Source organism: Crinia signifera, chromosome 1, assembly GCF_055691185.1.
Source record: "Crinia signifera chromosome 1, ASM5569118v1, whole genome shotgun sequence".
Taxonomy (NCBI): Eukaryota; Metazoa; Chordata; class Amphibia; order Anura; family Myobatrachidae; genus Crinia; species Crinia signifera.
In genome coordinates, this window is record NC_139217.1 from 372,284,252 (window position 1) to 372,308,431 (window position 24,180).

The window sequence follows — 24,180 nt, forward strand, 5'->3', positions numbered from 1 at the left end:
CTTCTGCCTGTCGACCAATAGTGGTTGACCTATTGACTACCAACCTTATGCTTGTTAACCTAATAATCCACACCCATCCTACACATAAGGCCAAGAAAACACTGTCCTCTGGCCTCTGGAGATACAGTCCTCTCCTCTGGAGATACTGGCCTCTACCCTCCCCTGCAACAGCATCCACATGTCTCCGTTTGGAGAAACGAAGGCCGTCGCTGCCGTCCTCAAACAGATTCAGACTGTCAATCCATGACAGTCTGATACTGATCAGCATCTGTCATTGCAGGACCCATTTGCACATGTACGGAAACCTCTGTGCAAGAGACAACTACAACCACAGAACCGCAAGAAGAGGATGACTGAAATGTCAATCTGTACAACTGGGCTTTTTCTTTTTTTTACATATAAATACTGCACAATGCAGAAAGAGAATGAAACATAGGATCCTATACCCATGCATGCATCAGCATGAAATCATCTAAAACACTGGGAAAATTAAATGTACAGGAAATACATTTCAGGGGATAGTTAATATTTCATCTAACTGTCCACAACAGCTGGAAATAGCCCAGAATATTGTTTGATAAATGGGCCTTCCTCCTTTGCCCCCCTATCCCTAATGTTCCAAACTGGCAGTGTACATTATTGTTGTTGCCAGTGGTTGAGGTGAACTTATTGGAAAATAATCTACAGCAGTAGTGTTAAACTCAAAGGCCAACAGCTACTGTGGAACTACACATCCCAGCATGCCCTGACACAGATTTTATATAATGGATTGCTAAAACTGTGGCAGGGCATGCTGGGATGTGTAGTTCCATAACAGCTGGAGGGACATGAGTTTGACATCACTGATCTACAGGAATTAATGATGTCCTTGTCAGAAGCATAAATTCACGTGTATCGGCCCAAATGAGGATGGAATGAAGACATGGCGCAAAGAAGTTTCAAGATGTTTTCTTCATTGTTCAGCCGAGAGATGTTTTCTTCATTTTTCAGCCGAGAGATGTTTTCTTCATTGTTCATGCATAATGCCCCCACCTCAGTTTGTCAGAGGTCAGACATACTCCGACAGTGCCAGTTACAGTGGCTGAGAGCTGCCTTTAATTCACAGGCAGAAGTGAATCAGAAAAATGTACTGCTGTCTGTTAATTAGAGGCAGCATATGACTGATCATTAGCGCTCATGGTGGCAGGGTTATGGATCATAGGATAGACAGATATTGGGGGAAATTTACTAAGATGTGTATTCTACTTCACAAGTGATGTTACTATAGGCAACCAATATTCTAGAGGAGGCTTTCCCAACCAAGGTCCTCAAGGCACACCAACAGTGCAGGTTTTGTAGATATCCAGGCTTGAGCACAGGTGACTTAATTAGTACCTGAGTGATTCTGATTAAACCATCTGTGCTGAAGCCTGGATATCACTAAAACCTGCACTGTTGGTGTGCCTTGAGGACCGTGGTTGGGAATGCCTGTTCTAGAGCATGCTAAATAAATAATAAGTAGGTCCTGATTGCCCATAGCAGCATCACATGTGAAGTAGAATACACATCTAAAGCTGCATTCTCATTGCCGCCCCTGCAAAAACCCGGGTTTTTCTTGCCTTATTTTTGGCGGGGCACAGAGCTTTTCAACTAAACAGACCCCCTTCATACTGCCCCATTCACACTGCTTTCCATGGTCTGCCTTCCAAGAAGTGTGTGGAATTTGATTGGGAAATTTGTACAAATTGCTGTGATTGTCTGTTTAAAAACCAGCTTTTATTGGTTGGCTGGCACATATCACATGATTACATCCCCCAATGAACTTGCTTTTTTGCATTTTGTGAGAAAAACCCAGGTCTGTGCTGTTCACACTGCCATACACCCGTGTATTACCCAGGAAAAACCCTGCAAAAAAAGTGTCTAATTCCCAGGGCATAACACCCAGGAATTTCACAAAGACCCTTTCACACTGAGACAGGACATGGGAAATTACTGCTTGCCCTGGCAAATACCCAGGTTTTTGCGACAGTGAGAACAGGGTATTAGTAAACCCCAATAGGTCTACAAGCATTTGGTCGACCATTGAAGGGTGACATGCATGAAGGTCGACATGGGTTAGGTTGACATGGTCATTTGTGGGTGTCATTCTGTGCAAATCTCCGGAGCTACAGTGCTTCTATGGGCTGCTGTCTGTGCAGCCCAGAAGCAATTCCTCTGCAGTGAGCATGCCCAGACTTCAGTGTGATGCAGCTGAAGAAAAGTCTGCATTGCACCAGAGAGGTGCTTGGAAGTTTATTTTATTTTAATAGTGTAGATCTTTATTAAGAGTATCATTTTGTGTACTTTAAATAATATTAAAGTTATTAAAAGTGTGTATTTTGCTCTGTACCTGTGTTTGTGTGCATCGGAGCACATCATTTATTTACAGTAATTGCATACAAACACTGGTACAGAGCAAATCAAACTAATAACCTGAAAATAATTAATGACTGTTTGCAACGAGCAGTACCCAGGAAATTGCAGCCCCCCTTCAGTCTATAGGCAGGAGCCGGCACTGGTTGGGCCATTAGCATATGGGAAGGGCCAGCATTTCATTGGCGTTCCCATGAGAATGCTGTGCATTCTTATGCTAATGAGACCATTCACTTGGTGGACACATCAACCAAAATAACCTCCATTGACCCAAAAGACTGATATTTTGCTGCTAATATATCTTTATATTAAATGCATTGATGCCAATCCCATATTCATACAAAATATTGCTATGGCCCTGCGATTAGCCATTCTAGGTAGCATGTGCCATGTCCCCTTATGGAGTGCTCTATGCTTTCCCAGACATATGCCACCATCAGACACCTTGCTAAAAACACCCCTTCTATGAAGGGATCTCCTCAACAGGCCACACCTCCTATTTTTACTGGGATTGGTACAAATGTTCTGATCTATGGGGCAAATTGGGAGGTATGGATATGGTGGGTGGTAAATGTTATCCCTTAAGGTGCGTACACACGGCAGCAATATATCGCTGAGCGATATATCGCTCAGTATCCCGTTTGCATCAGCAATGGTCGCTGATGAAAAAGAAACTGCCGGGGGAGCCCGGCAGTGGAAATCAGCTGGTCGCAGGAGCATGTTCCTACAACCAGCGATCACTACGGGGGAAAAAACGCGCCGGTGCACACTCCCATCGCGGGCAATATGGTTGCTCAGCGACCATATTGCCCACGATATTAGCAAAAATCGCCCCCACCACCATCACATAAAGAGGGCCTGATTCAGAGCCGTTCACTGGGCAGTGTATAGGGGGAAGCTGTTTTGTGCTGCTGGCGCTGGGGACCTGGGGACCAGGAGCAGAAGACCCAGCGCCAGTGAAAGGGATCCCTCAGCCAGCCGAACTGCGATACCGGGGAGCCCTTATACAGCCGCGCTGCGATGCCGGGGAGTAGGAGGTTTGAACTGCTGGGAAACATTGGTGAAGACCCAGCGCCAGAGATGGGAGCCCTGTGATGCCGGGGACAAGCAGTTTTGCGCTGCTGGTGCCGGGGATCAGAAGCTGAAAACCCGGTACCCGGAGATGGGAGCCCTGTGCTGCTAGAGGTACATGTCCTGCTACTTGGACTGTGGACAGAGCCTCCCTGTCCTCTACCACCCCCTCTCATCATCTACCCCCCTTTCATCCTCTACCCCTCCTGCCATCCTCTACTCCCCTTCTACACTCTCCTCACACTCTCATCCTCTACCCCCCCCCTTGTCCTTTACCCTCCTCAATACTTTACTACCTTCCCCCCTCATCCTCTACCCCCCCTCATCCTTAACCCTATACACCCTCCCCCTCACATCTTCTCCCCCCCCCCCTCCCCAGACTCTGTCACTCCCTGACAACCTCTACTCCCCCTTTCTCTCCTTGGCACCCTCTCTAACTCCCTGGCTCCCTCTCTCTCCCCCTTTCTCTCCCTGGTAGTATCTCTCACTCCGTCTACACCCCTTTCTCTCCTTGTTACCCTCTTTTACTCTCTATCTCTCCCCCTTTCTATCATTAACACCCTATTTCTCCCCCTCTCTCCTCCTTTCTCTCCCTGAAATCCTCTCTCACTACCTCTCTCTCTTCGCTTTCTCTACCTGGCACCCTCTCGCACTACCTCTCTCTCTCTTCGCTTTCTCTCCCTGGCACCCTCTCTCACTCCTTGTCTCTCCCTGGGAACCTCTCGTCTCAGTCCATGTCTCTTCTCTGTCTGACACTCACTCTTCCTCTTCTTTCTCTCTCTCTCTCTCTCTCTCTCTCTCTCCATCATTCTTTGCACCGTGAGAGACATCCCTGTGGCTATTCAAATCAAGGGGATGCTATGTCCTAACTTGAGGATTTCTGCTTGCATGCCACGAAAAATGTGAGCAGAAATATGAAAAAACTATCTCAGCTGCTTTTTGCCCTAGTGCGTTGTAAACAACATTGCGCAGGGTGCATTAGTCGACTAGAGAATGCCAGTACTTGTGACTAAACATCCGTGAGTACTGTCATTCTCTGACATAACAGCATGCTGATTTGACTAGCCATAGGAGCGCCCTCCTGATTCTATTCATAGTGTGCTGAAATAAATTGTCCCCCCAAAAAGCATTGTAGTGGCAATGGTGGGGGGGCCCCTTTCAAAATTTTGCTATGGGGCCCCCAATGTACTAGTTACGCCTCTGGCACCAGGGATATATCATATCTCAGGGCAGTCAATGTGATCACATGCGATAGATCGTATGCAAAATGACCCAATATAAGGCTGTCTGTGATACCTTAGCCAGGGCCGGATTATAATGGAGGCACAAGGGGTCAGTGCCCCTGGGCCCCCCTCTAGCTAGGGGCCCCCTGCGGTTGGCATGTATTTTTCAAAAAAAAAAATTATTTTTTTTTTTTTTTTTTTAGCTAAAGGTTTTGTGCATGGGAGTGGGGTAGTGCTGCAGCTTCACCTACAAAATCTGCCAATGTGACAATGATTAATGGCGCTGAGCATCGGGAGCCAAGGCACACTGACTGCACAAGTGTGCTGTGCATTACTGGGAGTTGACTAAGTCCCATGACACTTTGCACCAGAGGGCAGAAGCTGAGAGGTTTGTGCTGAGCTCTGATTGGTGGAGCTCATTACATGCTTCTCAGGCCCATGGAGAACAGCAGCAGCAGCAGCTTAGTCATGGGAGGGTTTTTAATCAGAGGCAGCACTAGGACTGTGAGGTCTCCTACAGAGTAAGGTGCAGAAGGACAAACACAGGCTTTTTATGTGGTGTGTGAGTGTGTGTGTGTGTGTGTGTGTGTGTCTCAGTGTCTCATATATATATATATATATATATATACTGCTCCAAATCTGCCGGCACTCGAATCCCAACAAAGACAACTTGCTCCAGGTGCCAGAGAATAATACACATACATCCAAGTATCCCCGCAGGGAAAGAACGGCACTCAGGAGACAGACAGACATATATATCCCCTGCAGTTAACCATTGACCAAGTTTATACTGCCTTTACTCTGTGTTTTGACAGTGTAATATTCTCCCATACAGTTTGCGGCCAGTAATGACAAGTGCAAGGGGGCCCCCCTGTCTAAAGTACCCCGGGCCCCCCGAAGGCTTAATCTGGCACTGACCTTAGCTTAATGTATTGGGGCCTCTAGAAGCAGCTTAGAGATGGCCAACGATCATTGATGATTCAAACTCATTGATGGTTTATGACCAATGAAGAATAATTATGCCATCGATGAGGGAGAACCAGATAGTTTCCCTCAATCGATGTCAAATCATAACCAAATAAGTTTTATTTTTTTTCTCACCCTAGGGTCCAGGACACAGAGCATAGCTCCGCCCCAAACACTCATAAAGCCAAGCTTCCAGGTTCTGATTGGCCCACAGACCAGTCAGTCAAATAAAAGGGATGGCCATCGATAGTAATACATAACATAGTATGCAACCATAAATGGCTATTTGCACAATCACCATCGATGGCAATAGTGTCAATGGCCATCCTAGCTGAGCTCAGATATGTTAATTCAGCAAGAGGCATCTGATAGGAGTAGAGGCCTCCTACATGCATCAGTGATCTAGTACTGCTACTAGAAAGCAGTTTGATATCAGCAATATCCTGCAGATCCAACGGGAACACCGGTTTAATTGATTTAGATCAGGCATGTCCAACGTTGGCCCTCCAGATGTTTTGAAACTACACATCCCAGCATGCTTTGCAATAGTTTTAGCATTCTTTAATAGCAAAACTGTGGCAAAGCATGCTGGGATGTGTAGTTTCACAACATCTGGAGGGCCAACATTGGACATGCCTGATTTAGATCATACAAAACTTCTAGAGCAGGGGATCTCAAACTCGGTCCTCAGGACCCCACACAGTTCACGTTTTCCAGGTCACCCGGCTAGTGCACAGTTGTACTCATTACTCATTGACATATTTGAAAAGATCCACAGGTGGAGCTAATTATTTCACTTGTGATTCTGTGAGGAGACCTGCACATCATGCACTATGTGGGGTCCTATGGACTGATTTTGAGAACCTGTGTTTTAGAGGTCTCCACTTTGTGGTAACTTACTATAAAGCAATTGGTTTGGATAAAAAATATATTAAACAAATTACCTAACCACGAAAAATATATATAAAAAAGAAGTGTCATAAATAACACCACACTGCACAGCTAGCCGTACAATAACTACAGACAGACCACATAAATACACGCATTGCCGTACACGCTACTCTCCAGCCAGCGTAGCGTTATACTCGTCTGATCATCTTGCACGTTATTCATTTCGGCCAATTAGGTTTCAGATGCAGTTTTCTTTCAGCCAATCAACATCTGTAAAGTGAAATTTAAAAAATCGGTGCGTGTGTAATGGGCGGGACAAACAGGTGGGCGTGAACAAAGGGGCGGCAATTTGTGACCAACAGAAACATCACATTTTGTTAATAAACTGCGTTTTGAGCAATCAGCAGTGACGTGGGCGGGGATTTGCGGCAGGACGTCCATGTGGAAGCAGATCGTGTCCGGCGATTTAAACTTTTATTGTTTTGAACCGTAGTCCTGCTGCACCGGTTTCCCGTGTGACTGCGATCAGTCTCAGCTGTGCAAACGCTGATTCTCTGCCGGGCATCCTTAATCGTCTTCGAAGACACCATGGCGAGAGGTAATGCTTGTGTGGCTGTTGCACCGTTTGCAGTAATGGAATAAGGGTGTTTTTGTCCCTGTTGGTGCTAAGTTTTTATCGAGTCCTGTTATTGTCGTTGAAATCTATGTTTTCAGTCAACACTGTGTATAACTCGTGCACTCTCAGCAGTTGTTGCAATATAGGTTCCCAAATTACAATAAAACCATGTTATCACTCCCCAGTAACTGACTTTACATGCAATAGTGTATTTTGTAAATCCGCAGTACAACTTAAGTGGTACAATTTATATATTAATCTTGGAAGCGGTGTCTTCTATTGTGTGGCTAGAGGCACCACTTTTGACTATACCAAAATGACCTGCTGTTGGAACATATACCGCCTTCACATAACATTTGCCCTGTTGGACCTGGGAGCTCAATCCCAGGTCTGGCACTTTTGCATTAAACCCGGGTCACCCATTAGACACGGGGTGACCCGGGTTTAACCCTTTTTCTATCCTGGGTAGGGTTCCCAGGTTGGTTGACCCAGGATATAAGGCTTGGGGGCGCATTTATCATTACAGGGTGATACCGGTGCGGTGACATCGCATTGTGGTATCGTGCATTACCACCAGGATTTATTTATTTACAGTTTCATATATAGCGCAGCAGATTCCGTTGCGCTTTACAATAGTAGACAGTGATAAAACAAACTGGGTAACAGACAGAATTGGGGGTTAGAGGGCCCTGCTGCAAGCTTACAATGATTTATCATTGAAAGGAGCCCCCCCCTCCCCCGCGCGAAGCCCTGACCCAGAAGCCGGGGGGGGGGGTTTGCGCATGCCGCTTGGGGAGTGTGATGTGCAGCCATAGGCTACAATGGGCTATCGCATATCAGAATGGCGGTAGCCCAGGGGTGCGAAGCCGGGCTGCCCAATGTTGATACATCGGGCAGCTTTGCATTCCCCATAGAAACCTATGGGGGATGCAGCATGGATCGGAGATTCCTGCTGCAGACCCCCTTAAATACATTTGGGGGATACTTAATAATTGTGGTTAACCCCCAAAAACTGGTGTTTTCTGGAATTTAGCTGCAAATATTACTTGATAAATGCGGCCCGTGGTGTTTTCATATCGACCTGGCAATAACCCGGGTTTGAGGTGCGGTGCGAAAGGGTTAATGCTTGGTTCCCATTGTTGGCTAGTTGCAGAGGAGGGGATGCAGTGCAGTCTAAAATTCTAATCTACACTAACTGCCATTGATTCCCTGCTGATGATATTTGGTGTAGGGATGGCCATTGACCATCGATGATTCAAAATCATCAATGGTTCATGGCTAATGTTGAATACTCCTGCCATCGATGGGGGAGAACCAGATGGTTTCCCTCCATCGATGGAACAACGTTTTGCTTTTATTTTTGTTGAAAGTGCCGGGCCACAGAGCATAGGTGCGCCCCCGCGAAGCCCTGTCCCCAGTGTTTTGATTTGCCCACAGGCCAATCAATCAAACACAATGGATGACCATCGATACGTAAAAATATCGATGGTCATCCATTGCATAGTTTAGCGCTATTGATGGCCAGCTGCAGAATTGCCATCGATGGCAACGTTGACCATCCCTAATTTGGTGTCACCCTATTATTCAATTGGCTGTTCTGCAGTCCCACCTTGTGATGCCACCACTACCTTTACCCCTTTCACATCGCAAATTCCAGGCTCGCACCCGGGATTTGGATATGGGTCTGTCCCGGGAGTGACGTGGGATTTGCGATACAAGGTCCCCCACAGCAACCCTGCAATAAGTCAGCGACTGTCATCGGGAGTAAGAGGCAGCACTTCAGCAGCCCATACACGCTGCGATCCCGGCGGGTCCGATGTGTGCTTTGAGGTGCGCACTCCCGCGGCACCTCATCGCGCAGTACAAAAAGTATGTGCTTGCTTATACTTTTTGTACTTAGTTTTCATCGCATTGCATGCACAGGCAATGCAATGCGATGTGATCCGTGCTAGTTAAGCATGGAACGCACGCCTGTATCGGGACGTGTATGGGCGGAATTAGAGCTGACGCTGCCTCTTCCCTATAGTCCTTAACGGGACCTGGGTCGTTCGTCTCCAGGTTACCCATTGAGGTTGAGGATCATTCTTAACTGGAACCCTAATCAATCTAGTTTGCGTCATAGGCTGCATCACCGACCAAGTATTCAGGGGGAGATCGCTAGGCATACATCTACATCAGTGCTTCCCAACCCTGGTCCTCAAGCACCCCTAACAGTGCACGTTATACAGATCACCCAGCAGGTGCACTCATTATTCAGGCACATTTGAAAAGATCCACAGGTGGAGCTAATTATAGCACTTTTGATTCTGTGTGGAGACCTGCAAAACATGCACTGTTGGGGGTACCTGAGGACCAGGGTTGGGAACTACTGATCTACATATATGTAATATAATTGCTAGACCAATTCCCGCAGGGATCGCCAGAGCTGAGGAAATCTGGAGTCCAGGGGGCAGACTTAAAAATGCATAAATGATTTCTGCAGATTCCTGGGCACCTGCAGTGCCCAATGCAGATTACACACACCACTTGATCAGTGCAGTCTATAACAGTGGAGCACAGGGATCCTAATGCCAATAACGCTATTCCTTTCAATTGAACAGCTAATATCACTGGACTATAGCCCATTGTCTACTAGCGATAGGTCTGTTAATGACATCAGTCACAGATGTAGCATGGCGGACTATATCTAAAGATCTATTGCATGATTCTGTGTTTATGGGCAATTCGCAAACCTCATGTACACTCTCCACAAAATACAATGGTGATTGTAAGTGGATGGGCACATGTAAATGCCTGCACAGTTGTGACATCAGTCACAAATGATCTCATGCCGCCCAACATTACCCTCTCCAGGAGGGACACATGCTCTGTTTCTGGACTTCTCTCTTAATGTATGATTGCCATCACCTATTTCACTACGGTTAATTGATCAGAAAGGTGCTTCAACACAGGTAATGGCAATCATTTAATTAAGGGAGAAATTCAGAAACCAAGCAATGTGTCCCTCCTGGAGAGGGTCATGTCGGGAGGTACATGATCTGGCAGTGTGTATGCAGAACACACTACCTAATCTGTCTGCAGATCTGCACTGTAAAGTGGGTACACACACGAAGGGAATATGGACGTTTTGTCGACCCGACTTTGGTCGACAGTCATTAAGTCGACACCATTGGGTCAACAGGGTTCTAGGTCGACAGGTGTCTGGGTCGACATGGGTTTTTTCACTGGTTTTGATGGTTATTGAGGTGGTATTTCATGCCCTAGTGGATGGCAGGGCATGAAATACCGCCTGTTGGCACATGTCGGCTCAAAAACGAGTGAAAAAAAAACCATGTTGACCTTGTCCCCTATCGACTTAAGTCGGGTCGACCATACGATCAACACCCCCCTGAAGATATTTCTACTAGATGCTGTACACATGTGGTGGTCATTATTTCATCACTTGTGATTCTGAGGAGATCTGTATAACATGCTGTGCTAGTGGTCCCTAAGATCTGGAGTTGGGAAAAAGCATACACACTAGAAGATTCTTTCCAATCTGGTTGGAATGAAAATCCGGAAATTTCAGGGAACAAATTACAATCAACCATTTGCTCCCAAACCCTGGAAAATGGACAAAAGCAGTCATCTGCATAAATTGATTTAACCAATTTGTCTGTAGGACCAATTTTTGTCTGTTTTCGATGTTTAGGAGCAAATTGTCATTTGCTCCCGAAAACTTCCAGATTTTCATTCCAACCAGCCAGAGTGGAGACATAATCTTCTAGTGTGTATGGGCCTTTTTTTGTCTACCTTTTTTTTTACAGTCTACTTTTGTGTACATTCTTGTCTAGAGCAGTGGTTCCCAAATTGTGTGCCGTGTTTTGTGTTTTTTTTTTTTCCATGTAAATCCAGTTGAATGGCCTGCATAGAAAAGTTACTTTTCAGTTATTTTTATTTTCCATCATCTACAGCAGTGGTTCCCAACCCTGGTCCTCAAGTACCCCCCAGCAGTGCACGTTTTCCAGGTCCCCCGGCAGGTGCACTCATTATTCAGGCACATTTGAAAAGATGGTACTTGTTTCCTATCTGGGCGCCCACGATTTTAATCGCGGGCATCGGGGGTAAAATCGGGGCCATCGCGGGCATCGCGGCCGATAAAAAATCGGGTGCGATGTGCCAGACGCGATGCCCGCGATTTTCCCATAGAGAACAATGTTAAATGCCTCAATTTACCCGCGATGACCGCAATTTACCATAGGAAACAATGTTAAATGGATCAATTTCCCCAAATTATCATAGGGAACAATGGGAAATGGGGCAAAAACACCCCTGAACATAAAAATGTCCCCCCAAAAGTAGTTGACGCCACCCCGCCATCAACGTGAACCCGAAGCGTGGCGAGCGCAGCGAGCCCGCGAGGGGCGGCGGTACGCGTCCTCCGACCTTTTCATGCCCTACTATCCACTAGGGCGTGGAGTGAGAATAGAATAGTGTGGCGAGCCACCGAGCCCGAAGCGTGGCGAGCGCACGCGGATACCTTCACAGGTAAACGCGTCCCTTCGTGGACTTCACAGGTGTCCGCGTGGCCACGGACACCTGTGAAGCCCGCGAGGGGACGCGTTTACCTGTGAAGGTATCCGCGTCCCCTCGCGGGGCTCGCTGCGCTCGCCACGCTTCGGGCTCGCTGCGCTCGCCACACTATTCTATTCTCAACTCCACGCCGACGTGGATAGTAGGGCATGAAAAGGTCGGAGGACGCGTACCACCGCCCCTCGCGGGCTCGCTGCGCTCGCCACGCTTCGGGTTGGCGTGGATCGTGGGGTGGCGTTAAAAATTTGGGGGGACATTTAAGGGTTAATTGTGCCTATTTGGGCTCTGTAGCCCATTTAACATTGATTCCTATGGCCACATCGGGTCCATTGAGGCATTTAACAGTAAAATCGCGTCGGTCGGGCCATTTAACATTGATTCCTATGGGAAATCGGGTGCATCGCGTCGTGGGCATCGCGGGTACATTTATGGCCGGCCGCGACGCGACCGACGCGATTTCCATGTTTAACATGGGTTTCAATGGGAAATCGTGGGCATCGCGTCGGTCGCGTTGCGGGCAGCCATAAATGTACCCGCGATCACCACGACGGGCGCCCAGATAGGAAACAAGTACCGAAAAGATCCACAGGTGGAGCTAATTATAGCACTTGTGATTCTGTGTAGAGACCTGCAAAGCATGCACTGTTGAGGGTATTTGAGGACCAGGGTTGGGAACCACTGACCTACAGCACTGTTGCATACATAGTAGTGTTTAGTAACTCCTGTATGCATATAGATTTAAGCAAGCAAGACTGATTATCCAATAAGTTGTCCTTTGCCTTGCTGGGACTGCCATGTTTATGACGTGACAGTCCTTCTGCGTTGAATCTTATGGTCCAAGTTTCCAAATTCTGCCTGTGACCAGGGACAGAATAAAGCCTACCTGTATGGTCTGGGCATGTAGCAAAAACTGGAACGGACACTACAAGCTCTGGAATGCAGAGTTTGATGTCCGGGGTTCCGAGGTCTTTTCCGGGTCCGGTTTTTACTTGGGCACATACAACGTGGGTTACAGTTAGAAACCTAGTGTATGCATTGCAAAAGTCGGTAGGCATGTAAAGCGTGTTGCAAATGCTGGGACTTCGTTTATATAATGTATGCTCTCAGATTACAGCAGTGCTAAATGCTTTTGTTTACATCACAAAGGTGCTTAATATAACAATTTATAAATGTTATAAAGCAAAACCCAATCATGTTAAGTTCGGTAGTTTCCAAAATGTATAATTTATCCTTCATTTTGGGGTCACTGGAGAGCGCGCTGGGTGGGGTACGCTTAGTGGTGTAAAAATTATGTAAATAGTTTTTATCCGTATCAGAGAAAAGAAATAATAGCGGCTCTGTGGGCGAAGTCTGTCAGAGCAGCGTGTGTGTCAGTCAGTGACGGGGGCCGGCCCTAGGAAGGCTGGGGCTACAGCAGCGTCTGCTCTGAGCTGTCTGTCCCTTTAAAGATGGCGTCGATCGGCACAAGTACAGTATGCTGACCTCCCGCATTAAACCAAATACCAACAAACCCACCCTGTCTGTCTCTTAGGGAAGAAAATGTCTAAGCCCGGAAGAAGTGGGGACGCACCGGAAACCTGTCGAACCAGTGGAACTAACGAGAACAAGCCGAAAATGAACGGGGTCGGTAGTCTCGCTTGATTTACTTATTTTATCTAGCAAAGGGAGAAGTTCAGATCTGGACCACCTTGTTTATCGCCCCCTACTTGTACTCTGTCATAATACTAGCTGGTATTGGTATACTGTCTTGCGGTTGCAGTGCATGAAACCAGGTCTCCAGTTGACTGTTTTCGAGCATGTGCAATGACTTTGAGAGTATGTTTTTATAGATATAGTGTGTGTTTCCTTATCTGTGCTTAGTAACCGGTCAGACAATTGTTCATGTTAGATTATTGCATTTTAACATTCATGGCACTGCATTAAGCAGTGTAGTCGCCACTCTTCATAAAGCATTAGGGAAGGTATTTATATTTAGATCTGCAATATGGGGTTTGTTTATTTCAGAGCTATGAGGTCATCCTATCATCCTTGAGACCTAATGCATGCATTGCTTAAGGGTGATTAGAAGTTTACACCTTTTTAGTTGAGGTATGGGCGAAGCCTCAATATTATTTTGAAAGCATCACAACGTCATGCCTCCTCTCTCCCATATTTCTCTCTGCTGTGCATTAAAGGGAGATATTACTTTTAACTAGTAAAGAATTGTCAGGTGGTCTTAATTTTTATCATTTGCTCTGTTTGCAGGATCTGTGTCAGTTAAAGATAGACTCTTTTGTGAGCCCTAATAAATCGTCCTGTGCACGCCCTCCTCTGCAAGAAGAGAACTCGACACTGCACCATGAGGGCAAATGTCTGGGGAAAACCCCTTCAGATGCTCCCAAGAAAACTGAAGGTAAGGGCCCATTGATTTATGCATATAAATGGTAGTATCTGAGAACATGGTCGGCATTCGTACTTGTAAATGACGCTTCACTTGTTGACAATAGAATGTTAACATGTTGAAACTGTTGGCATGATTGGTAGTTACCATGAGAAAGGTAGACATTCTGAAGTTACTTCCGGATGGGTGCCCCTGGGAGGCATCAAGGAGGTGCGTTCTAGGGATAGTGGAGAAATAAAAAACAACAACCTGCCAGTCCCTCAGATTTGACCATTAGTACCTGCAAACTATGCTGGAGTGCATAAGTAAATGATGGGGTAGGAGTTCCTACCTTCAGGCAGGCTGTGACATGGGCATTCTCATGTGGCAGTAGTCTGGTGTTTGCTACGGCTGGGTACACACCATCTTCACTCCACTATAGAGTGTGGCGGGATAAAAAGATCACATTTTCTGTCCAGTCTTGTCTTTAGAGTTGGGGGTTACAGTACTAAGGTTGGTGCTAGGGTTAGGTAAGGATATTAGGAATGGTAGTATAGATGGGTGGGAAAATAGGAAGTAATGAGATTTTCATATTAGCACTTCTTGCCCAGTTGTGTTAGGGTTATGTGGTCATGTCCCCATGAGATTGCAGCATTTGGCAACTGTTGCTAATGTTTTTGCATGCTATGGATACAGTGGCAGGTGGGGAGTTTGACTTGGGCGGTACACATGTCAAACTGTAACGCAGAGGTCCTAAGGCCGAGCTCAGGGAGGACCGAAACATCCCGTGGCGCAGAAGGGCAGATAAGGCTCACCATTCAGATGGGTAGCATGGCCCTGGAGAAGGGAAGCGGAGTGGGGGGCAGAATGGTGTCATAGGGGTCTGGTGGCAGACAAAGATGGCAGGAGATATCCGGTCCATGCGCTCTCTCCTCTAGGCTCCAACAAGCAGATCTATATGTTCTGATATGAGAGGCAGGGGTTTCCTACTTCTGTATTTATGGCTGTTTCTGTTCTCTCAGGAGGGTCTTGATGGGGAGTTTAAGGGTTATTCAGAGCTGATAGCTGTGTGAATTTGCATGGCGATAGATTATCCGACAGCTGCACATGTATTCCAGATTGCAGTGCGCATGCGCGAGGCCAAACCTAGCCAAAAGTCAGCGATTATTTTTTCTCTCTCCCTTCACAACTTGACTGACAGGTAGCTGCCATTTGTGAGTGTCACCCGGCCATTTTGTGGGAGTGTCCAGAGCCTTTTAAGGGAGGGGGGTGTGATGTCCACTCCAGCCTTGATCAGCCTGTCTCAATCAGAGTTGTGGTAGGGTCCGGGTTACGCACACTTGCACAGACTACGGAAATCGTTTGATGGCGAGTTGTGTATGGATGTGCAGCTGGCCGGCGATCAGATATATTCTGCTAATTATTTGCAGACTTGCACTGGGCGGGTTTTCATTTGGTCTGGGGGTGGTGACTTATCTGATCACAGGCCTTTGCAAATTGGCATAGCAGTGATCAGGTCTGAATCAGGCCCTTTGTTTCTAAGGATCTGATTTAAGATCGTTCAGTACCCACCACAAATGCCAACATATCTAGCAGTCCTTAATGAACTAGGAGATAGCTGGTATAAAAACTAAATAAAATTTAGTGTAGATTTGTTTAAAATAACCATGCCATCAAGAAAATAAATTGATATGGTTTGACAGATGCTGGAGGGCTATTGGTTTTTGTATGTTCTCCTATTAAAAAAAAAAAAAAAATTTACTTTGAAAGGGATATACATAAACCAGATTCTAGGTCTGTTTGACCCGGTTTTGACATACTGGTGGCAGCCAGAGTTTCAGAGGCAGATGTACTAAGCTGTAGAGCAGGGGTGGCCAAACCTGTCCTCAAGATCTACCAACGGAGCATTTTTTTTTTTTTCAGGCAACCTGTGGATCTATAGTAAAAATGAATGCAGCATGTTTGAAAATGTGACAGTTAGTATTGACTGCAGCTGTGCAGCAGCTAGGTAATGTGGACCGTTGGTAGATCTCGAGGACCGGTTTGGCCACCCCTGCTGTAGAGCCAGAGATGCCCAAACAACCAATTAGCTCCTAACTACCAAGCTACATGTTTTAATTATGACAAGATTAATAGTCAGTTTATTTCCAAGACTTGGTAAATCTAACCACCAGTGTTCAGGCATTGTACTGTTTAGCCAACTTGCCACTACGTTATCTTTTTTTTTCTGCTCATGACATAATTAGGTTATTTACACTTTTTTGTTTTTCCATTTCTAATGCACATCATGGGACATATTTGATAACATTACCAGTACTGTGCATATGCTTTATTAACCCTATAAACTATTACTAACACAAAGGACTCTTCCATTAATCTGCATGATAATCATTAATGGAACGTGTTCATCTATATTCATATCCGTATTCATCCTCATCCATTAATTGAAAACTTTATTTTTTATCTTCAAACTTCATCTGTTCTTTTATACATTCAAAGTGAAGTCAGTCTTGGATATTTTTCCCATCTTTAGGAATAAGCATTTTTCTGGAATCTCCCTCTTATAGTCACACCGCTAATTTGCTTGTATTTTAATCTAGTGTGGATTCACATTGCTTTTTTTAGGAATATTGTTTGATATATTTTTTCTGTACCTGTAATTTTTTTTTTTTTTGTTCATTTTACTGTATCTCTAGCTCTCTAGTTTTGAAGTTACCACATCTGACTGCTGCTCAAATAGGTTAAAATGCACCATATGTTTTGGGAGCCTTCTGATCTGTAGCATACAGACAACATTTTTTTTCCTCCATTTTAATAGCTGGCTCATCTAATTATGACTTCCCTTTGTGAAATATAAGTAAAACATGGACTTCTCATTTATGTTCAAATACAAAGATGTCATGTTCTCTGTTTGCTGTATGTTATTACTTTTATATCAGTGGTTTTGGTTGCTATGGTTTAGCTGACATGATCTATAGGAATAGTTTATCTATTATTATTATTATTATTAAAATTATATATATATATATATATATATAGATAGATAGATAGATAGATAGATTTTATATATAGATATGTTTAAGAAGGCACTCCGAAATAAGTAGTAACATTGGTGGTGGTGCAGGGTCCATAGACAATTGATAATAACTCACCCAACCTCACAGGTTTCTTTGAAAAAAAAGGTTGTATTGCGATTTCACAGCATGACCAGGTACAAGCAGGCTGACCCAACAGCCGTTTCCACTGGATACCTAACCAGTCTTCATCAGGGGAATATTTTTTTTTTTATTATTATTATTAATAATTTTTTATTTTTTTATATACAGCAACTGGTCCTAACCAGAAAGCTGCGGGGACAAAAACACAAAAGAAGTTGCCTGCCACTACCGGCACCCCGGAGCCTCAGAAGGTGGGCAAAACAAAGCGTCACAGAAGAAAGTGAGTACTTTATACAATGGTTACAAATATGAACTTTTTTTATTCGGTCTTCATAAATGGGATTATTGCCATTATTCATCCTCTGTGTTCTATCAACTACAAAAAGCACCATTATAGTGGCTAAAGAAATTATATTGCGTTCCCTTAAACATAATGACTTATTTGAATTGACAGTGACCAGTTTGCATTTCTGGTTTAAAACGGTCACCATTGTTTTGTCATTGAAATCCTGCAAAGAATTGGCCAGTAAGAACCTCCATTTTTCTCCAGTCGTCTGTTACTACAGAACCTTGTGAATACTGTTCTGCTCTCTCAGGCTGGTTTCTTCTGTACCTTGCCTTTACGGGCAGCACTCAATTATAGGCTCTGCTGGGTGTGTCTCGTGGATTACACTGGTTCCAAATAGACTGCAAATCTGTAATTATTGGCTCAGCCCACATTGCTGCTTCTAGTAGCTGGCACAAATGTTTAGTTAGTCACAGCAATGCTTGGTTTGTTTACCCTGCATTCATTCATTCTAGAAATAAAACTGTGGCTCCAAGAAAAAATAAAATTCTTCCCTTTTTTTTTTTTTTTTTTTTTTTTTTATGTATAACCATTCTAGTATGTGTGTGTTATCTTCCACAGAGTACAAGGAACAAAATCTCCTAACAGAAAGGTTACAGATTATTTCCCTGTTAGACGAAGCTGTAGAAAATGCAAAAAGGATCTGGAGGTACCCAGCAACGGGGGAATATTCATAAGTACATGAATACTTAAGGGTAAATGTGCTGACCACTTTCCAATACTTTTTCAGTCTGAAGAAAAGCAGAGAATAGATGACCTGATTAAAAGCGGCAAAGAAGATGGATTGGAGGTAATTTGGGGAGTTTTGCTTTCCCTGCTTTCACCAGTAACTGTTGGTTCTCGTTTATGATCATAGCAGCCCTGTCTAACTGGCCTGGCTTCTAGTGAATGCATAAAGGCATTGACATAGACTTCATGTTCTAATTGACCTAGCAATTGTTGAATAATTATATACAGCATGCTGGATATTAATCGGTATGGGCCAGTGTTCTCACCTGACACATTGCTGTGTGATCTAGCATGGCTCAGAAGGCTCAGCAAATCTTCCTGTGTGAAGGCCCTATAAGCCTAGGGCCAAACTGAATGGTGGTGCAACTTGGTGATGATATCACATTGCTACACACTACATGATCTGTCAAACACCAAAACCTTATATTGTCACATGTTAACTGTAACAACACTGTATCCTTTGTGCAGAAGATAGAATGGTACAATGCAATGAGCGACAAGTGTAAACAGATTGGGTCTGAACTACAATGGTTGTGAAGATTGATCAAAAGGACCAAGATTGCAAGGTGCACTGTATATTGTTACCTTCCGTTTAGGAGGTGATGTACATCATCATTAACTTTAAATTGTCCTGTAGGTGTTAAATGTCTGCACAGGCATCTAAAACCCAATGAGTTGTAAGTGTCTAGAGTAGTCCGTATCTTACAGTTGGTCCTCAGGACACCACACAGTGCATATTTTGCAGGTCTCCTTACAGAAACAAGTGAAATAATTGGCTTCACCTGTGAATTTTTTACAAATGTGTCAGTCAGTAATGAGAGCATCTGTCAGGTGACCTGAAAAACTTGACCTTTGTGGGGGTCCTGAGGACAGAGTTGGAGAACCACTGATTTAAGTGACTAGCGGCTTCAGAAGCACTAGATCGGTTCAGCGTTCAGAAGCCTGATGGCGGAAGCTTAGGATCACATTCATTCACTGAAATGTGCTAGTGTCCTGCACTATTGGGGCTGAGGATTTTTTTTTTTTTTTATTCAGCAGTGAGTCTCGTTTGTTAAGCTGGGTACACATTTTTTTTTTCACAATTATTATAATAACTTCATAACTGCATAACAAGGCTAACAAACCACTTCAAAGCTCCTGCAACTGTCTGATTGGAAGGTTGGTATTTTTAGTCCTGCTTTAAAAAATGGCAATGCCTGGCTACAGATCTCCTCCTTGATGAAAGGACACACAAGCTCAAAGATAGCTTGATAGACCCACAGAGCAATTATCTGTAAAGTGTGTGTGTGTGTACCCAGCTGTACTTGTCTACTCTGCGTGTATAATAACTAAATCCAATTCTTTCTGTTCAGGTTGAAATGATTCCTGGCAAAGGTAGAGGGGTCTTTGCAACTCGGAATTTCATGCGTGGGGAGTTTGTGGTAGAATACCATGGGGACCTTCTAGAGATCACAACTGCTAAAGAACGAGAAGTATCCTATGCTGAGGAGTCCTCCATTGGCTGCTACATGTACTATTTTCAGTTCCTAAACAAAACCTACTGGTGAGTGTTTCATTAGAACAAATGGACCTAAAGCTAAAATCAGAATAAAGCAAGAGGTAGAGACCCAGGCATTACTTTTAGATAACCACACTGGTATCTTAGCTATGCTGTATTGATGCCATTGTCATGAAGAGTTGGATGCACTGTGGGCCTAATTCAGACCTCACAAGCTTGTTCTCAATATGGGCAAAACCATGTGCACTGCAGGTGGGTCAGATATAAAATGTGCATAGGGTTAGATTTGGGTGAGATATGTTCAAACGGGCATCTAAATTGCAGTGTAAAAATAAAGCAGCCAGTATTTACCCTGCACAGAAACAAAAAACTCCCCCAAATCTAACTCTGCACACGTTACATGTGCCCCCCTGCAGTGCACATGGTTTTGTCTATTTTGTCCTGCGGTCATGTCTGCCAGCATGGAGTTTTTGATATATGTAAATATTGCAGACCCTTAGGGCGGGATGTACTAAAGGGAAAATGCGGTAAAACAGGGTTTTTACCGCATTTTCCTATGTACCATTACCCGTCCACCCCGTTTCCGCATGACAGGGTATCGCCACCCTCTGGGTGGCGATACCCTATGGGCTTCTATCGCCGTCCGCACGCCCCCCCCCCCTTCCCGTCCTCCTTTGATCTCCTCCTGTCACAGCCGGGAGGACATCCGGCTGCAGGGGGGGGGGGGGAGGAGACGCAGGGGGACACTGCCAGCCGCCGGGATGTGACGGAGACCCCCGCAGACCACATCACAGGTATTGCGGGGGTCTCCGTCACCGCAACCCGATGCTAGCCGCATATGTTAGTACATATGCGGCAGCATCGCGACGGCTGGCAGGCGAAGGGCGGCGATGTATATTAATACATCCCGCCCTTAGTGATATGAAATATTAACATGCAAGTCAGACTAGTGACAATATGGAGGTAATTGACTATACAGATACACAAGTAAGTTACCAGCCTATCTGAGCACTTCACGGTGAGCTTTATTATAATATCATTTCTGTTGCATGAATTGCCCTGAATACAGTTAATATAATGAAGTTGGAAACCTAAAACAAAGGAGTTCCTGTGGTGGATATTACTGATCTTGCCCAAGACAAGAATGTCAACAATATTTCTCTCAATCCCATAACAATTTCTGGGTGAAATTTAATCGGATGAGAGATTTGGTAAGATTTCTCCATTTTTTTTTTTTTAAGCAGCAATCCATTTGTACTTCAAAATCAAACTGGTTTTGCAGTGTAAATGATTGCTGCTTAAAAAAAAAAAAAAAAAAGAAAACCTGGAGATTTCTTACCAAATCGCTCTTTCTGAAACTCTCATCCTGTTACATTTCACCCCCTGTATCTCACTCCTGATCGTGGTTTGCTGCTGTACTGGTTTTACTTTTGTTTGATATCTTGATATTGACCTCCAAACTTTTTTTTTTTTTGTATTGTTTTTTTTTTCTTTAGTGTTGATGCCACAAAAGAAAGCAAACGTCTTGGAAGGCTTATAAATCATAGCAAGGCTGGAAATTGCCATACAAAACTTCACAGTATTAACGATGTACCTCACTTAATATTGATTGCATCAAGGGACATAGAAGCAGGGGAAGAACTGTTGTATGACTATGGGGATCGAAGCAAGTCTTCCATTGAAGCGCATCCATGGCTGAAACACTGACTGTCAAATGGATTTATTGAATTTACAACTTTCCATGTGAACTAACTTTGGTTTTAAAACCTCCGTCACCTGGTTTCCTTCCATTAGCACACGCACAGATCACTTGAATTCAAATGTAGGCAATTTTTATATTCCATACTTCTGTGTTTTTACATAGAGGCAAGTCTATGCTTCCAAAGTATCTAGCAGGATTGTAAGGCATTTTATCCTATCCTTCCCCCTCAGTACTACAGTATCTATTGACTGGCTTACCAAAGCAATACGGTTCTTCCAGAATAGGTAACGTTGTTAGATCACCAATGGGGAACATTTGGCCCTCCAGCTATTGTTGAACGACGCATGCCCTGCAACAGCGTTAGCATTGCCAAAACTGGCAAAACTGTAGCAGGGCATGCTGGGATGCGTAGTTCAGCAACAGCTGGAGGGCCAAAGGTTCTCCATCCCTGCCATAGATCATATTTGTAAGTATTTGGTGATGCAGCTGTATGAAATGTATGACCATGACCCTGTTTACAGGTACTTATGGTCGTATATTGGACACAATTTTTTTTTATTCTTGCCACATATTTGTATATAATGGAGAAGGAAAAGTTTTCACTATTCATAGCGATTAGTCACCCCTGCTGAATAAGGTGCAGACACCCTGTGACTTAATGTCTAGAGCTGTAGTTTGTCAACATGTTAAAACTATCTCTGAGCCCAGGCTTAAGTCCTAGATTGCATTCCCGTATATTATGTGGCATTTTGTCGATTTGATATGCGATTTTGTACCGGTTCATAACCCCACTATCCACTATTACATAGAGTTGATATTATATAGTGCAGCGAGGCATCGAGCCCCGCGGATTACTCTACATGTATTCCGTGGTGAACGGACGCGGAATACATGTAAAGTAATCAGTCCCCTCGCGGGGCTCGACACGCTTCGGACTCGGTGGCTCTCTGCGCTCGCCACACTATATAATATCAACTCTATGCCGTAATGGATAGTGGGGTTATGAACAGGTAGTAAATGGCATTGTATGCGTTATCTGCCGCCGTGAAACTAAACAAGTACCGTTCATTGTTTGTGCTATGGAATCGAAGTTTTGCCATCTGTTAGAATGGACCATAATGTTTCCCCCCACCCCTGTGGTCTGTATAGCAGTAACTGTGAGAACATAGTACCTTTTTAGCATAATATAAATTTTAAATACCATTCTGTTGCTAAGGCAGTTCCTGTCAAAAAATGTAATGTATAACTAGTGTTGAACTAGATAAACAAACATAGTCCAAAATGAAATACAGGTTGTTATTGTAAAAGTCCAGATTGATATAGTGAGGCTTTTTTATGCAGTGAGTGTAAAATACATCATGTGAATTTGTTTTTTGTTTTTTTTATATATATATTGAAAGATGAGGATTCTGTGGAATAAATATTTATTAGAAAAAAAAATTGAAAGTAATTTCTTATCTGTGTTCCTATATGGTCTTGCAACTCATTAGAAGCAGTCACTTGGTTCTGTGTAACATGCTGGCTGCAAAAGCGATTAGGGGATTTATAGATCTTGCAAAGAGAGACAGGGCTAAATGTAATATCCATGTTCCAGAGATATGGGAATTTTGGGAAACCTACAACTGCCGGCACTCCATAGCGGCGAGGGCACAAGGCCATGCTGGACGTCGGGGCCTTCCCAGAAATGTGACTGCAAGATTACATTGTTGTTGTTTTTTTTTTAAACGGTTTTTAATTTACATATTATAATACAAGCACAACATTTGCACAGTGTAGATGGGCATATATATCAGTTGGTATGTTTACTTTAACATTCCCTACACAATCTCCAAATCAATTTTTAATCTAATTTCTATTCCAAACCATATCTCTAGTATGTAATCGTAAATTCACAAGACAACATGAGGAAAAGCAGGGGGGGGTTATAGTAGTATCAATATCTGGTTTCGCGTCTCAGTCTCCAATAGTGGTTTTCCACCCGCGGGGCAGCGGTCTGGGCTACATTGCTCAACTGGCTAGTTGTCTTAGTTGGTACCAGGGGGTAGATTCAAAAAGCTTTTGGATGCGCTCCTGTGTTGTCTGGTCTAGGGTCATTATGTACATTTCCCATTTTTTATAGAATCGTGGGGCTCCCTTTTCTAGGTCAGCTATCGTAGCCTGTCTTTCATAAAATAATACATTAAGTAATGCTTTTTTAAGTTCTAATATAGAGGGGGCTCTTCTATGTATCCAATGCAGGAGTATTAGTTTCTTGGCAAGGGTTAGGATGATCGTAAGGATCGGTATTATCTTTACTTTATTGGGGCCTAGGTCCCATATATGGAAAAGCAAGAATAGGCAAGCCGATGGGGTTTTTCTGCAGTTTCATGGAGTAAGTGTGATTGATAAACCCCATTAGCTTATCCCAGAAATTCCTGATCTTTCCGCACTCCCAGAAATTGTGGAAATATGATGCTTTTGATTTTTTACATTTATAACAGGCCCCCGTGTCTTCAGGGACAAAGTGGGCTCTCTGAACTGGGGCTATATATGCCCTATTTATAAACTTTATATGAGTTTCCTGTAAGGATACAGAGTGTAGATGCTTCATTGTAAATGAAAGTTTGCTAAATAATCTGGGAGGGGCAGGAAGATCAGGGACATCCACCGTCCACTTTT

The 24,180-nt window shown here is 44.1% G+C and overlaps 1 protein-coding gene across 1 annotated transcript; it reads left to right on the top strand.

Annotated features, from left to right (window-relative positions):
- Positions 1 to 6,939: 6,939 nt before the first annotated feature.
- On the top strand, positions 6,940 to 23,208 carry KMT5A (lysine methyltransferase 5A). Its single transcript, XM_083151283.1, has 8 exons — positions 6,940 to 7,140; positions 13,262 to 13,353; positions 13,975 to 14,122; positions 17,416 to 17,527; positions 18,155 to 18,242; positions 18,324 to 18,383; positions 19,675 to 19,865; positions 21,317 to 23,208. Exons 1-8 carry the CDS (start codon positions 7,131 to 7,133, stop codon positions 21,525 to 21,527), a joined length of 912 nt encoding a protein of 303 aa, XP_083007409.1. The 5' UTR covers positions 6,940 to 7,130; the 3' UTR covers positions 21,528 to 23,208.
- Positions 23,209 to 24,180: the final 972 nt, after the last annotated feature.

Excerpts from the sequence above, each read along its gene's own strand:
- KMT5A (XM_083151283.1), top strand. Across the intron at positions 17,528-18,154 it reads ACAAAGCGTCACAGAAGAAA|AGTACAAGGAACAAAATCTC; the intron begins GTGAGTACTTTA and ends TATCTTCCACAG. Across the intron at positions 19,866-21,316 it reads TTCCTAAACAAAACCTACTG|TGTTGATGCCACAAAAGAAA; the intron begins GTGAGTGTTTCA and ends TTTTTTCTTTAG.